Source organism: Cricetulus griseus, chromosome 6 (assembly GCF_003668045.3).
Source record: "Cricetulus griseus strain 17A/GY chromosome 6, alternate assembly CriGri-PICRH-1.0, whole genome shotgun sequence".
In the NCBI taxonomy this organism is placed as follows: domain Eukaryota; kingdom Metazoa; phylum Chordata; class Mammalia; order Rodentia; family Cricetidae; genus Cricetulus; species Cricetulus griseus.
The window spans coordinates 132,797,299-132,812,462 of NC_048599.1; the positions used below are offsets into that span (position 1 = coordinate 132,797,299).

The 15,164-nt window shown below is 36.4% G+C and overlaps 1 protein-coding gene across 1 annotated transcript in view; it reads left to right on the plus strand.

Moving 5' to 3' along the window:
• The window catches only part of LOC100773941 (low-density lipoprotein receptor-related protein 1B), a 1,050,824-nt gene that overhangs the window by 564,529 nt on the left and 471,131 nt on the right, over positions 1–15,164 (plus strand). Inside the window, exons 36-39 of the mRNA XM_035447074.1 lie at positions 559–685; positions 818–969; positions 1,267–1,391; positions 2,508–2,879. Of these exons, the coding sequence (XP_035302965.1) occupies positions 559–685; positions 818–969; positions 1,267–1,391; positions 2,508–2,879 (776 nt within the window). The remainder of the gene's footprint in view (positions 1–558; positions 686–817; positions 970–1,266; positions 1,392–2,507; positions 2,880–15,164) is intronic.

A 15,164-nucleotide genomic window follows, 5' to 3' on the forward strand; every position in this document is an offset into this window, starting at 1 on the left:
ACAAAATAAAACACTGTTTCTATTGGGCCCATAATGTTGTTGAGGAAAAATGTTCAAAATGGTTAAGAAGTTAAAGAAAATCCAGTGTAATGTTCTGCCTTATTCTGTGTGCTCTGCTGTTATGATGTAGGGTTAATAGTGCAGGAATTATCAAGGAGGCACCAGGGGCCTAATGAAGGAGAAACTGCAAAAAATTAGGCTACAATTCAGACAAGGAAATTTTAGATAGGATGGGACATACTTAAATACAGCAACTCTCTCCATTTTCTCCTAACTTCTAATTTGAATTGGTCAATATGTATTTGCCATTCCCGGAAACTTCATGTAAATCAAATCGGGAAAATATTTGTTCTTCCATCCTTGTTATTTCTGCACCTGATTAAATATGTTTTATAGTAAAATTCTATTAGTGACTGCGGGGCTATTTGTAAATTAAGTTCTGTGGTTTATTATTTGGTTGTTATGAACATTATACCTTAGGAGCTTCGCTGTCATCTTGAAGTTTTATTTTGTGTTCTTTAATCTGATTATTATTATAAATGATCAATTTAATTTCAGCTTCTTGTTCTGGACTGAATGGGGACAGATGCCCTGCATCGGAAAGGCTCACCTAGATGGTTCTGAGAAGGTCATGATTGTAAGCATGGGAATTACATGGCCCAATGGCATCTCCATTGACTATGAGGTCTGTTGGATTGCTTTTAAGATTCTAAAGTGTGTTCATGTCCAGCTTGCAGTAGTCTTCTTTTGATATGTTCTTATTTTCTTAATAAATAACCAAAACAGCTTGTACTATTGCTTTCAAATCACTGTGTAGGAAAATAAATTATATTGGTGTGATGCTCGCACGGACAAGATAGAAAGAATTGACCTTGACACTGGCGGGAATCGTGAGGTGGTTCTGTCTGGGAGCAGTGTGGATCTGTTTTCAGTTGCGGTCTTTGGGGCTTACATCTACTGGTCTGACAGGTAATTTATTTTTTCATAAGTATTGGAGTCTCACAATATTATTTCAGTGCCATTTCTTTGCCCTTGTAGTATTAGCCACCCCTTAGCAAGGTTACAGAAAGGATATCACAAAACCGTGTAATTTGTACAGAAGAGGTCAGCAAGGATTTCTAGCTATCCCGTGGTCAAGCATTTCAGCACCACACACTAAAATTAATCTATTTTCTTCTCTTTGAGCCATCTCTTATCTTCAGTTTTACCTGACTTGATTTTAAAGAGTTCAAGACTGTTGATCTTGTATGTTCAACTTTTTGGCAGAGCACACGCCAATGGGTCAGTCAGAAGGGGCCACAAGAACGATGCCACAGAAACAGTAACCATGAGGACCGGACTTGGAGTCAACCTAAAGGAGATCAAAATTTTTAACCGCGTAAGAGAGAAAGGTCAGCACAGTTAATGAAACACACATTAATATAGTTTGTATCATTTATGTTTTATTTTTAAAAATTCAGAATTAATTTCTATTAAGTTCAAAGCCTCAAAATTCATTTTTGATGATTTTCTTTTATAGAAATCAGAGAGAAGGCCAAGGAAATGAGTATATGATAGTTTATAAACATGTATATTTCTTTTTAATAAATATATATGGTCATGTAACATAGGACAAGTCTTGAGGATGGGTTGTATTAATAAATATATTTTTAAAATCTTGTAAAATATATTTAACAGAAAGTACAAAGCACAACTAGGGTATTAGAGAAGCAACTGAATTCTTTGTTTTAGACACTCTTTAAGGACTAAAGTTGTTATGACTCTGGAAATGTATGTCGTCAATGGGTATTCCTGAATCATTGCATCTTTGATAATGATTTTGTCTATTTTTAAATTATATTTACTCAATTTCTGTATATGAAAGAAATTTTTGTAATAATTTTGTAGATGGCAATAATGAATTCAGAGGATAGATTCAGACTTACAAAAAATTAGTAAGAGAATACTTGATCTTTTAAAGTTAGAGTCATTTATGCCTTACATAAAAGAGGTGTGGCACAAGAAAGCCATCCATTTGCAATCTCCTCTGTGCCTCCTGGATACACTTAAGGGCATCACATGATTTCTCAGTTACTTCAGATTATGTTTTGAGTTAATCAGCTACATGTGCCAAAGACTGTGTAATATGAAACCTATCATTTTAAAGCAATGCATTTAACTACTTTTTAAGGCAAATTTCTTTGAGTTTGGTTTTGGTGCATCAGACTGATTACAGGGCTTGGTCCTTGTTGGGTGAAGGCATCACCACTAAGCACAATCTCTAGCCTTAGTAAGTTAAGTCTTAGTGCTTTTGTTTGGCTTTGGAATCCATATATTTCAAATTGAAATTCAAGACACTAAAATCCTCTGGCTTAAAAATTTATTATTATTTTGTATTTAATTTTTGACTACTCTTTAAAAATAAAACTTTACTTACTGTTAAGTTGTAGTATTTCTGTTAGAGGCAGTATAAATTTGTTCAAATATTAAAATAATGACTGTATACTGGAGTGTCTTCTCTTTCTCAGGGACCAATGTCTGTGCCAAAGACAATGGCGGCTGTAAGCAACTCTGTCTTTATCGAGGGAATTCCAGGAGAACCTGTGCCTGTGCCCATGGCTATTTGGCTGGGGATGGAGTTACTTGTTTAAGGCACGAGGGCTACTTGCTATATTCAGGAAGAACAATATTAAAAAGCATACATCTTTCTGATGAAACCAACTTAAATTCCCCAGTAAGGCCCTATGAGAACCCACATTATTTCAAGAATATCATAGCCCTGGCCTTTGACTACAATCAAAAAACAGACGGTACCAATAGGATCTTTTACAGTGATGCACACTTTGGAAATATACAGCTTATTAAAGATAACTGGGAAGACAGACAAGTAATTATTGAAAGTAAGTACAAACTTTTAAAATGTTTATATGTCACTTCAGTTTAGAAAAAACAGTGGTATGTTGTGGAGCACTTGCACTATCCACAGTTCATGCTCAAGAAGGTCTAGGGTTATATCATTTATCAATCTCACAGTGTCTAAGCAACAAGTACCCACATGTACTGTAAATAGTAGCTTTAATTATCTCTGCAGTATTTTTAACATCATGTTTGCTACTTACAAGTTTTGTGATACTGGGAATATGTTAGTACAAAATTTTTTAATTGATCTCCTTCAAGTGTGGGTGAAATGATAGTATTATAGTATCTCTAATGATTTTCAGTTAATCATATTTTCTGAAAAATTATCTAATATCAGTATGTGGCTATATCTTGAATGGAGTCTGTTGAAGAAGTGATTCGGGCTTCAAGATTCATTTCAGTGGGAAGAGAGATTTTCTAACAAGAACAAGGTTCAAAATTGTAAAACACTCAAAAAGCATGCAAATGAAAGAATTTACTGTAACCATTCAAGCTTTATGTTTCATTAAGTGTGAATTATCTGCACAATTGACAGACACCTTTTTCCTGTCACCTAATATTCATGAATACAAATATCTTCACACAATCTCTCCTATGACTTTTCAATTTCTATTTATTCCCCACTACTTATTTTCACTCTACAGAGCCAGTCTTTGTATCCATATTTTTTTAAATTGCAGTATTAAGTACATATTTACAATAAACATTACAAGTAATATAGGTTTAACCATGAGGTGTGCTTCAAAAATAATGTCAATATTATCTCACCCAGAACAGAAAACTCCCATTTCTTGTAGATTTTTTGTAAGCCTATGTATCATCATCCTTAATTATAAGAGGATTATTTATCAATGTATTAGACATCTAGCTGACTATAGTAACATATTGCAAACATTTATTTCAGCCCACAAATTTACTTTATTCTTTGGCAAGCATATACTCAATTTTGCACCCAGTATACAGCTTTGTTTATTCAATTTATTGATAAATGATTTATGTGTCTCATAAATATATTAAATACTACAATTGATATTTGTCTGTATAAATGTGCACATTCATAATTGAAAATATTTGTGTAACATAATACTCTGGAAATTGCCAGGTAGTGGTGGTTCATGTCTTTAATCCCAGCACTTGGGAGGGTGAGGCAGGCAGATCTATGTAAGTTTGAGGCCAGACTGGTCTACAGAGTGAGTGCCAAGACAGGCCCCAAAGCTACACAGAGAAACCTGTCTGGAAAAATCAATAATAATAATAATAATAATAATAATAATAATAATAATAATAAAATACTGGAAGAAAATTTAACTTGAAACCTGAAAATAAGTCACCCAGACAGTCACTCTGTATATTATGGCTTATAGGTCGCTGAACACAACTGTCCCATCAGTTTATATCTTTATCCACAGTCTATGAAAAGGATTATTTTCTCAAAGTTTTTCTAATAACAATTTTATAATTTTGATTAGTTTATAGGTATCTAATAATAAAATTACTTTTTCATATTAATATACATCTACTTGACAACAATAAGATCTAGCATCCTCTATGTTCAGTTTTTAAAATCAATTCAGATATTCAGTTTACAAATACAAGGTCACAATTTTTATTATGTAGGTTGCTATATATAACAATAATTTCATAGCAATTTCTAAATTTATGGTCCAGGACTCCTCCCTCTCTCCCCCCCCTCTCTCTCTCCCCTCTCTCTGTCTCTGTCTTTCTTTCTTGTTTGTGTTTATAACAGCTATGTAACTGCACTAATTATGAAATTAATTCATATTTGACACTAATTGATTATATGGGTAAGTCTGTGTGAGGTTTATTTTATACTACTTTTCTGTTTGTCATTTTCTAGTCTGATAGATTTCATCACTGTAAGTGTTCATATTGAACCACAGCATACTAATTACCTTATTCATCTTGTATAGTTTAGGCACCCTGGTGGTAAAAGATAAATGTCTGATGAGAGGCTTTTAGAAGCTACTGTTTAATTAAGAAAACTGCAAGGAAACAATCATTGTAATACAGTAGATATACAAGATACCTGAGGCCTTATAGAATAAACAATAGGCGGGGGAAGAATCTCATGAAAGTTTTAAAAGGTGATACTGTGCAGAGCTGAGTTAAGGACATTGCCTGGGTATATAGGAATCATTATTTGAGTGGGCCAGGTGGTGGGAAAGAGGGAGATGCCTGCTTCTTGTCCTGTGCTCCTCAGAGTGTGACTCTCTAGGGATCCTTAGTGTACTATTGAGAGAAGAGAACAAAACTCAAATACATAAGTGTTCTAATATTTGTCTTTTTCTTAAGCTGACCTTTGCTCTGAAGTTTTAAAGCCACTGGCTATAATTACACCTTAGCTTCCACTTATACAGTGTATCCTGCTATACTGGAGGTCACTGCACTTTTCACTGTAATTTATATGGAGGAAAAACAGCTACCTTTACTTAAACAAAATTTTTAAGAAAGGGTAATATTAGCTTTTGTTTGTTTTATCAAATCGTGACCCTTTGATGTAGAACTCTTTATCATTTTGTTTGATGAGTGTTTATTGAGATACATTTTATATATCATCATATCTATCAAATTAAATTGTCTATCTTAATGATTCTTAGAATGCTGTATAATCAAATTTCAAAGTTGTAGTATGCTTGTGTATTTTCTTACATGCATATGATACAACCATACTATTTATTTTATTTTTTTACATTTATTATATATATATTATATATATATATATATATATATAATATATATACGCATACATCATGATGATATTGTAGAGGTCAGAAAACAAAGTGTGAGAGTTCGTTATCTCCTCCACCACGTGGATCCTTTGAATAGCGTTCAGATAATGGGGCTTACTGGTTACTATATCCTGTATTATTTAGTTTTAGCCATGTATTTCATTACCATGAAATACATGTACAATGTTGGCACAAGTGTGACTATAAATCTGAGGCTTTTTATCACTCCAAATGTAACTTTCTTTGCTAAAGCAACTCCCGTCTTTCTATTTTCTCGTAACTTCTAGTTTACATTCTGTTTGTATGTGTTTTCCAATCCTTGGTACTTCACATAAATAAAATCCTAAAATATTTATTCTAAGTTTATAACTATTTTCATGTGGCATCATGTATTTAATGTGCATCCACACAGCAGCATGTACTGGAAGTTCTTCCTTTCATGCTTAAATAATGTCTAGTTGAATGTATATAGTGTACCATGCATATCTATCACTTGGGAATCAAGATTCACTAGACTCAGTACAGGTTAAGTAAAGTTTATTCAGGGAGATTACACTTACACAAGAGGGGGGTGACCACCACTGCTTCCAGCTGCAAGGATCCTCCCAGGCTGGTCCCTGTGACCTGACCAGCATCAAGAGAGAGCTCTGGGCTTAATTTTCCCTTTAAAACCAAATCAGAAATCTTTTCTATGTATGTCTTTAACTTTTTATTCTGTTTAAGTGGCAGAAATGTCCATTCCAATATATTGTCTTCCCTTTGTATCAGAATTCCAGAAGGGTATTCTCTGGATGGCAAGATAATCAGAATACAGTCTAAATCAAGATTTATCCGATCTATATGTGCATCCAATATTCTGTTTTCTACTCACTGTAACTCTTTTTCTGCCTCAGCAGATAATATTCTTGGACTGTTTAGGTACTTATCACCTTTAAGGGCCACTTTTAAATGCTTTAAGTCATGTCCTTCTACACCAATAATCATCTGTAATTGAGAAATTTCCCCTAATAATTTCTGAAGAGAATTAAGAGTTTGATAACAATCTCTCCTAATTTGTACCTTTTGAGGTCTGATTCTTTGTAAGTCTATCTTGTAACCTAAATAGTTAATAGAATCTCCTCTTTGTATCTTTTCTGGGGCAATCTGTAACCCCCAACAAGGCAGAACTTCCTTCACCATTTCAAACATACATTCCAAAGTTTCTTTATTGGATTCTAATAAAAAGAATGTCATCCATGTAATGATAAACAAGAGATTGTGAAAATTTCTTATGAATTATTTCCAAAGGTTGCTGTACAAAGTGTTGACACAAAGTAGGACTATTTACCATTCCTTGTGGCAAAACTCTCCACTGGTATCTCCTAACTGGCTGTGAATTATTAAGAGTTGGTACAGTAAACACAAATTTTTTCTCTATCATTTTCCTGTAACGGTGTTGGGAAAAAACAGTCTTTTAGATCAAAGAATATGATAGGCCATCCTTTAGGTATTAAGGAAGGTAATGGCATTCCAGGTTGCAGAGAGTCCATTGGTTGAATTACCTTATTTATGGGTTCAGGTCTGTCATCATTCTCCACTTACCTGACTTCTTTTGATAACAAATACAGGAGAATTCCAAGGATTGGTAGATTCCTCTATATGTCCAGCATCTAGCTGTTCCTGTACTAACTTTTCTAAAGCCTCTAGCTTCTCAGAGGTCATAGGCCATTGTTCTACCCAAACTGGTTCATCTGTAACCACTTCAATGGCAGAGCCTTTGGTTCCTCTGAAGGTCCATCAATTATACCTAGTTTCTGTACAGCATGGATGGTTGTTAACCGTTTTCCATAGCGTCTTACCAGATATTTTCTACTATCTAAAGATTTGTACATAATTTGTATCTGACATTGGAGGAATATTAATCTGAGTATTCCATTGCTGTAAGAGATCACGACCCCAGAGATTTATAGCTATATCTGCCACGTATGGTTACTGTATCCCTTTCTGTCCTTCTGGTCCAATGCTGACCACTGAGTTAACACTCTGTCGAACTGTAGATAGAGTTCCAATTCCTAAAAATTGTACATTTGCCTCTCTAAGAGGCCATTTCTGAGGCCAAGATTTTTGGGTAATAATGGTTACATCCACCCCAGTGTCTACTAAGCCAGAAATGACTTTATTCTTAATTTTCACTTTCAATTGAGGCCTTTTATTATTAATAGAATCTTGCCAAAACATGCGTTTCTCATTTTGTCCATTCACACTTGATTCTTCATCACTATTCAAATTACCATCTAGAGCAGTATCATTTTTCGCAATAGGCAAATAACTATCTATTGGTCCTGTGAGATATTGTCTCCCACTGCTACTGGGAATGACCAGACCTTTCTGAGTTTCTAGCTGGCTACAGATATTCTTTAGCTTGTCATGGTCTTCTGATAGCCTAGCCTCTAAGGCCTCAGACATAGAGGATCTCTCTGTGTTTATCTTATCATAAATATGCTGCATCTCATCAGACAGCCCTGTCTTTAGGGTATTGGACACAGAGCCAAGCTTATCATCCAATTTCTGTTCTACTTGCTGCACAATTGTGGTCTGACCTAATCTGTTCTCCAAAACCTCATTTCATAAAGCTGTTATTCCTGTAAGTAGGTGGTTAGGTTATCCTTATCCCTGTTCCTGAGTTCTCTGGCTCGTACTACTATTTGTACCAGTAGGCTAACTGCCATTACGGCATATAGGCCAGTAATTGGCAAATTAGCATCCTCCTCAAACAGTGAGTTCACGTAATAAGCAAAAATATTACAAATTTTAGCAAATGATAAATATTCTGCCATAATTTTACCTGATTTCTACTCCAGATGTAGTAACTGACTTTGACCAGTAGCACAGTGGTGGCACAGTGGGTGGCACAGGTGTTCAGTTAGTCCATGGCGTTTGGCAGTGGTGGGTGGCAGCTGTGGAGAGAGGTCACTAAAGCGGCTGTGCTTATCTTAGAGAGTATATGGCCTTGCGGCCGCAACCACTGAATAAGGTGCGGCTTTAAGGCCACTGCATGGACCCTGCTGAAAGCCAAGACCTACTCCAACTCGGTTCAAGAGCTGGAGGCCTCCAGGTGTGGGTAGGCAGCAGTCCAAGCTGGTCCCGAGCGCATGGTGATAAAACCGTAGGAGGTCTGTGTGAGTCTCCAAGCTGGGAGCAGCTCAGCGGCAATGGGTCGGCTTGGAGCCAGGAACACCTGTGAAGAGAGGGACCTTTCCCTGCCAAGGCCGAAGGCCCGGTGGGACCCACAGCCTGTCCCAAATGGGGTGTAGGTTTCCAATATCCCACTTCTGACACCAGATATAGCGGGAAATTACCAATACGGAGCCAAGAAGAAATATAAGGGTATTTAATAGGGAAAAGCCTTACTTACAGCACAACCTAGGCAGCCGACGCAGCAGCAGTCTGTCCAGCAAGTACAAAAGTGAAACCGAAAGAGAAAACGCAGTCCCATGTAAGTATCTCTCTACATCACCCTGATCATGCCCTTGCAAGTGTGGTCAGGCACACCTGTAGCCAGCCCCTAAGTAGGCGTGGCTATAGCTTCCCCTACAGAGGAGACCTCAGAAATCTATGGGGTGCCTTGTAGTGAATCAGTACTAATTGCTACCATAGGAATGGACTTTAGGAGCCCATTTCACATTAGAGGGCTTCTCCGAGCCTAGACACAAGGGATAGGCCCTATCTCAAAGGATATGACAGACTTTAGAGATCCCCTATGGAAGGCCTCACCCTCTCTAGGGAGCAAAAGGGTATGGGATGTGTAGGGTGTTAGTTGGGGGGGGGCAAGGGAGGAGGGAGAGGGACCTGGGATTGACATGCAAAACAGTCTTCTTTCTAATTAAAATAAAATAAATAAAAAATAAAAAGTTAAAAATTAAAAAAAAAGTTTTGGGCTGATATGAAACTATATTCAAAGATAGAAAATATCAAGTATACTCTAAGAGAAGGAAAAATAAGAACAAACACACCTAAAACCTATTGCCAGTTATGCAACTAGAGCAAATCCTAAGGTAAAGACATAACAGAGATTACTATACAGTTATCCTAAGCTAGAAGGTTTAAGTCTTGTATCAATTATTTCTATCTAGGAGGAGAGAACAATAATTGTGACAGTCTAATCTTCAACCTCATCAAAGATCCGAGGACGATAACAATACTAGGGTAGGCAGGAAGTGCAGGCGACCAACTTCCAAAAGGTGCAGCGAAGACAGAAACAGAAGGCTACCTGGACAGTCACTCAAAGTCTCACTGTAGTGTAGGGGCAACCAGCTTTGGCTAAGCCCTAGATTATCTGACTGACCAACAAAAGCAGGGAGATAGAAAGGCTTTCTTACACTGGCTTGGCAAGGTTCAGCAGTCTTCTAAGTTTATATCCTGCAAGCACATATTCCTTTATTTGGTCCCAGACACTTGGACTGCACCTTTTTACTCATTGTAAATTATCCTGTAATTGAACATTGATCTGCACATAACTAAATATTTTTAGTTTAAATAATACATTTTATAATTATTCTATACACTATATTAAGTGAAATATAGGCAAATGTTGCAATCAATATCCATGAATTAGGAATATCATTTTGCTTGTAATGTTTGAGAAGTGTCTGAAGTCAGTTTTATCCAAGGAGGCTTTATAACACATTGTATCATAACAATGTAGCCTGAAGTAATGCATAATAATCAAAGTGAATATACAACCAAACATTCTGCTTGTATTTCATATCAAAACAAAATATGCATCCCTTTTATTGACTACAAGTATCAGTTCACAAATGTATGGAAGAATTGCACTCAATGGCAAAGTGGAATGCTTGCAGTCAAGTTGTGGGTTCAGATACCAGTACGGTGTGATTTCCTGCCCAATGGATAACTGACTCATAAACTTTTTATTGAAAAAGATTTTATGCAACATATTTTGATCATGACTTCTCCTTCCCCAATTTCTCCCAGATCCTCCCCACTTGCCTACACAGTCAAATTTTGCTCTTTTCCTCTCCTCTTCCAAACAAACCAACAAAAGCCAGAAGCATACACAAAACAAGAAATCAAAACAAACAAGCAAAATTCCAATAAAAATGCCCCTTGCCAGAGGGTTATAATTATAGATTGCTTCATGGTCACTAGTGGGAGCATATGCCCACATCTCCCTCTCAAAACTGGCACCCCATCTGCATTGAATTTTGGCAGGTCTGTCTGTGCTGCTACAATCTCTGTGAATTCCTGTGTACATCAGTTCTGCTGTGATTTGAGGGTACTAATTCTTTAGTCATCAGTCTTCTCTGGCCTTTATAGTTTTTCTTCTTCCCCTTCTGAGTAACTCTCTGAGCACTGATGGTAGAGGTATGATGAAGGCCTCCCATTTAGGATTGGGTACTTCAAAGTCTCTCACTCTATTGCTCATTTGTGGGTCTCTGTAATATTCTCACCAACTGACAGATGAAGCTTCTTGGATAATGGATGATCAACATCCTGATGTATGGGAATGGTAGTATACATTTAGAAATCATTTTGTTTCCATGTTATTTACGAAAGTTATTAACATTGGGTTTTCCATGAGGCTCATCTATTCTACAGTTCTTGGACACTTTAGCTGTGCCATGTATAAGTTCTATCTCATGGAGTAGACTCTTGTGTTTGGTTGATGCATAAATCTTAGGTTTTCAGTAATATGTTAATGGATTTTTCTTTTAATGAGTATTTAGCATCTTTCCTAATCTTCTCTGATTAATTTGGTTAGAAGTATATTTTGTCAGATATTAAAACTGCTATACTAATTTTCTCTACTTGGCTCCATTTGCTTGGAATAATATTTTGTACGATGATGTCTGTTCTTCATGGTGAGGTGTGTTTCTTTGCTGCAACAGAAAGAAGGATTCTGTTTTCTAATCTAAACTGTATTACCTTTTACTATGTCTTCATCTTGTTGAAAATGATTAGCTTCAGGAAATTTTAATCAACCTTTGAAACATTTTAACACATATTTTGATTTTGTTTGTCTGCATATGAGAGCTCACATAGGTGTGTCTGTCAGTGAACAATTTTTAGGACTCAACTTTCTGCTTCTATGATGTGTATTTTTAGGATCCATCTCATGTCACCAGACTTGCTGGGAATCCTTTCTATCTGCTGGGCCACCTTGCCAGGAAATAAATATGTATTTAAAAATATCAAATGATATCCAGGCTTTTTATTGGAGCATAAGGGAAACAGAAGTAGGTGAATCTCTATGAATTTGTGTCCAGCAAGGTCTATGTGGTGAGTTTCATGTTAACCAAAACTACATAAGGAGACACTATCTCAATCGAGCAAGCAAGCAACCAAACATCCAACTACTATCAACACCAACAATATAATAATAATTAAAAACAAGCATCAGACTAAACAATTGTCTAAACAATTCTGCTAATCAGAATCAGGTTTCAAACTTTCATGTAGTTGAATATGGAAAATGGTGGGAGGAAGGTTCTTACCTCACACTTTGAAGTTCTTACAGGAAGTTTTCTCTAAGGTTTAAAGAAACCATAACAAGCTTGATGCTGGTTGTGCATGCCTTTAATCCCAGCACTTGGGAGGCAGAGGCAGGTGGATCTCTGTGAGTTCAAGGCCAGCCTGGTCTCCAGAACAAGTGCCAGGATAGGCTCCAAAGCTACACAGAGAAAACTTGCCTCAAAAAACCAATATACATACATATATACATATATATATATATATATATATATATATATATATATAAACCATAACAAAAGCTATTAAATAAATTCAGTATTTGTTGAGTTCCTACAATAGTCTATGGATAGGTAGGTATGGGGAAATAAATATGCAATGTTTATTCTTACATCTGGAAGAATAAACACACACACATATATAATATTATCTTCACATATATCTGACCATGGTTTCCCTCCCTAACTCCTTGTTAACACACTATGGAAAATGCATTTTTTGAAATCATCTCTCATTTGAAAAACATTGAATTTCTTCATATAACGTTTACCAATGAATATTATGAAAAAATTGCTAATATGAACAACAAGATAGAAGTTTTCTCGGATAATAATAATAATGATAGAACAATAATAATAATGATGATAGAAATAGAAAGCCAAGAAAAGAGCTGTGGCATCAGATGTCTGAGTACTCTGCTCCATCTTTTAAATCCATGCCCCGTATATGTCTGTTTCATGAGACAATCATGAAAGGCAGATGTCTGGGCCACTGACTCCTGGAAAGTTAATAATCCTAGAGGCTCTCGATTGCAGAAATGACCTGTGACCATCAGCTTCCAAAGGAATGGAGTCAGAGCTGCTCATTCATGAAAGAGGTGGCTGCACTTTAAGGGTCAGTGTCAATCGAAAGTAATTACAAAGACGCTTGCCAAAACCATGAATGCTGAAATCCAGATTAAATAATGTTCACCCAAAAAGTATTTGAACATTCAATCTTCACAATTCATAGATACTTCTGGAAGATAATTTTTTAAAATTAATTATTTTTTGTTTGTTTGTTTTTCGAGACAGGGTTTCTCTGTGGCTTTGGAGCCTGTCCTGGAACTAGCTCTTGTAGACCAGACTGGTCTTGAACTCTGCCTCCCGAGTGCTGGGATTAAAGGCGTGTGCCACCAATGCCCGGCCTGGTTTTTTTTTTATTATATATAGTGTTCTGCCTGAATATGCATCTGCATTCCTGAAGAGGCCATAAGAGCTCATTATAGAAAGTTGTGAGCTACCATGTGGTTGCTGGGAATTGAACTCAGGGCCTCTGGAAACGCTTTTAACCTCTGAGCCATGTCTCCAGCCTGGAAGATAACTTCTTAAAAGAACTCTTCAGTGAGACAATAAATACATAAATATGTCTAAAAGCTTTCAGGCATCAAAGAGACTGAAAACAAATATTCCCATAGAAGCAGGCAAGATTAGTGAAATCACATACACAAATCATATTCCTAAAGCAATGCTTTAGAATTACTTGACAGGAGTAGTTCATGCTCTGTTAATAGAATGTGCATGACTGGGATCAAAAGTAGTTGGGGAAGGAAACAAAAAGACAGCACAAGATTACATATTTATGATGGAATGAATTTCTTCAATTAGAACCATCTGATTCCCCTAGTATATGATTAGTCCTGTTTCCCATCTGTGGTAGTAGTAGGCCTGTGGTAGCCAGACATTATGTTATTGCTACCAACTACTCAAGAGAAGCAAGCTAAAGGAGAAAGGCTTTATATTGGCTCACAGTCTGTGCTTTCCATCCATAGTTGCCTGTCTGTGCCTTTCAGGGCTTGAAGTGAGGTAGTGCAGCATGCAATAGGGGGTCTGTGGCCCAGGCTGAGCTTCCAAAGCAAGCAGTTAAGGAAGGTACCTTTTCCCATGTAGAACATGCTTTGTGTAGTTCCAGCTATCTCCCTGAGTATTCAAGATGTGAGCTAACTGGGGTACTTTTATCTTTGATCCATAGCAGAGACTGCTAATGACTTACCTTTGACTGAATGCCAATATTAAATAATAATAATAGAAACCCAGAAAATACGGTGTAGATACAATTAAATATAAGTCCCATAGCATGTGGTATGATTAGCATATGGTTTAGACTCTTCAAACTTCATGCTGACCTAATTATAGGCTACTTTTTGTGGGGCTAGGGTTTTAAGGCATAATAGTTTATTGGAAGGATTGAAGGGATTGTACTTTTTTCATCAGAGTGTACATTTTCTTGCAAGAATGAACTGTTATAAAACAAGTAGCCCTTTGTTCTGTCTTTCCAGTCCTTGTTTACTTTGCCTTCTACTTTTTCACTTGTTTGATTCAGTAGACACTGCTCCCATGATTGTGGACTTTTCCTCTTTCAGATGTATGAGATAAACCTAAAAAAAAAAAAACCAAACACAAAAACAAACAAATAATAGCAACAACAACAATCCTCCCCACATGCACATAACTGCTCTCCCCTAGAAATTACCATTCTGTTGTTGCCAGTAAATGGAATAAACCATGACGTACGACAATACAACTTAGTATGGTCCTGTTGCCATCTGCATTTGGGATCTTTGTGATAATATAAGTGTATGTGTAGACTAAGAACAGAATTTATCAATAATCCAGGAATTCAGGAAAATGTCAAACTTCTCAAGAATATAAAGCTCTAATTTTTCTGTGTTCACATAACTATGAGATTTGAATAGGCTAATATGAAGAGAAACATTCTAAGCAGGTTATATGCTGTAATCCGGCAGGCTAGACTGACAAGACAGTTTATATCTAGGAAAGCAAGCATCTGTGAAAGAGCCTGTTGATTGAACCTTTGGTCTGATAGGTAATGAGGAAAAATGAGGTTAATTTGCTCTCCATTTGAAATGCACTTCCCTCTCTGCCATGCTAAATAGGGAACAGAGTTCAGAGGGAAGTTAAACATTGTTTCAAAGTTAGTAAGCTCAGAACCTAGATTTCCTAGATTTCCCCCAGTTGGCATGAACTGTGTAAATGTGTGGAGAAGTCA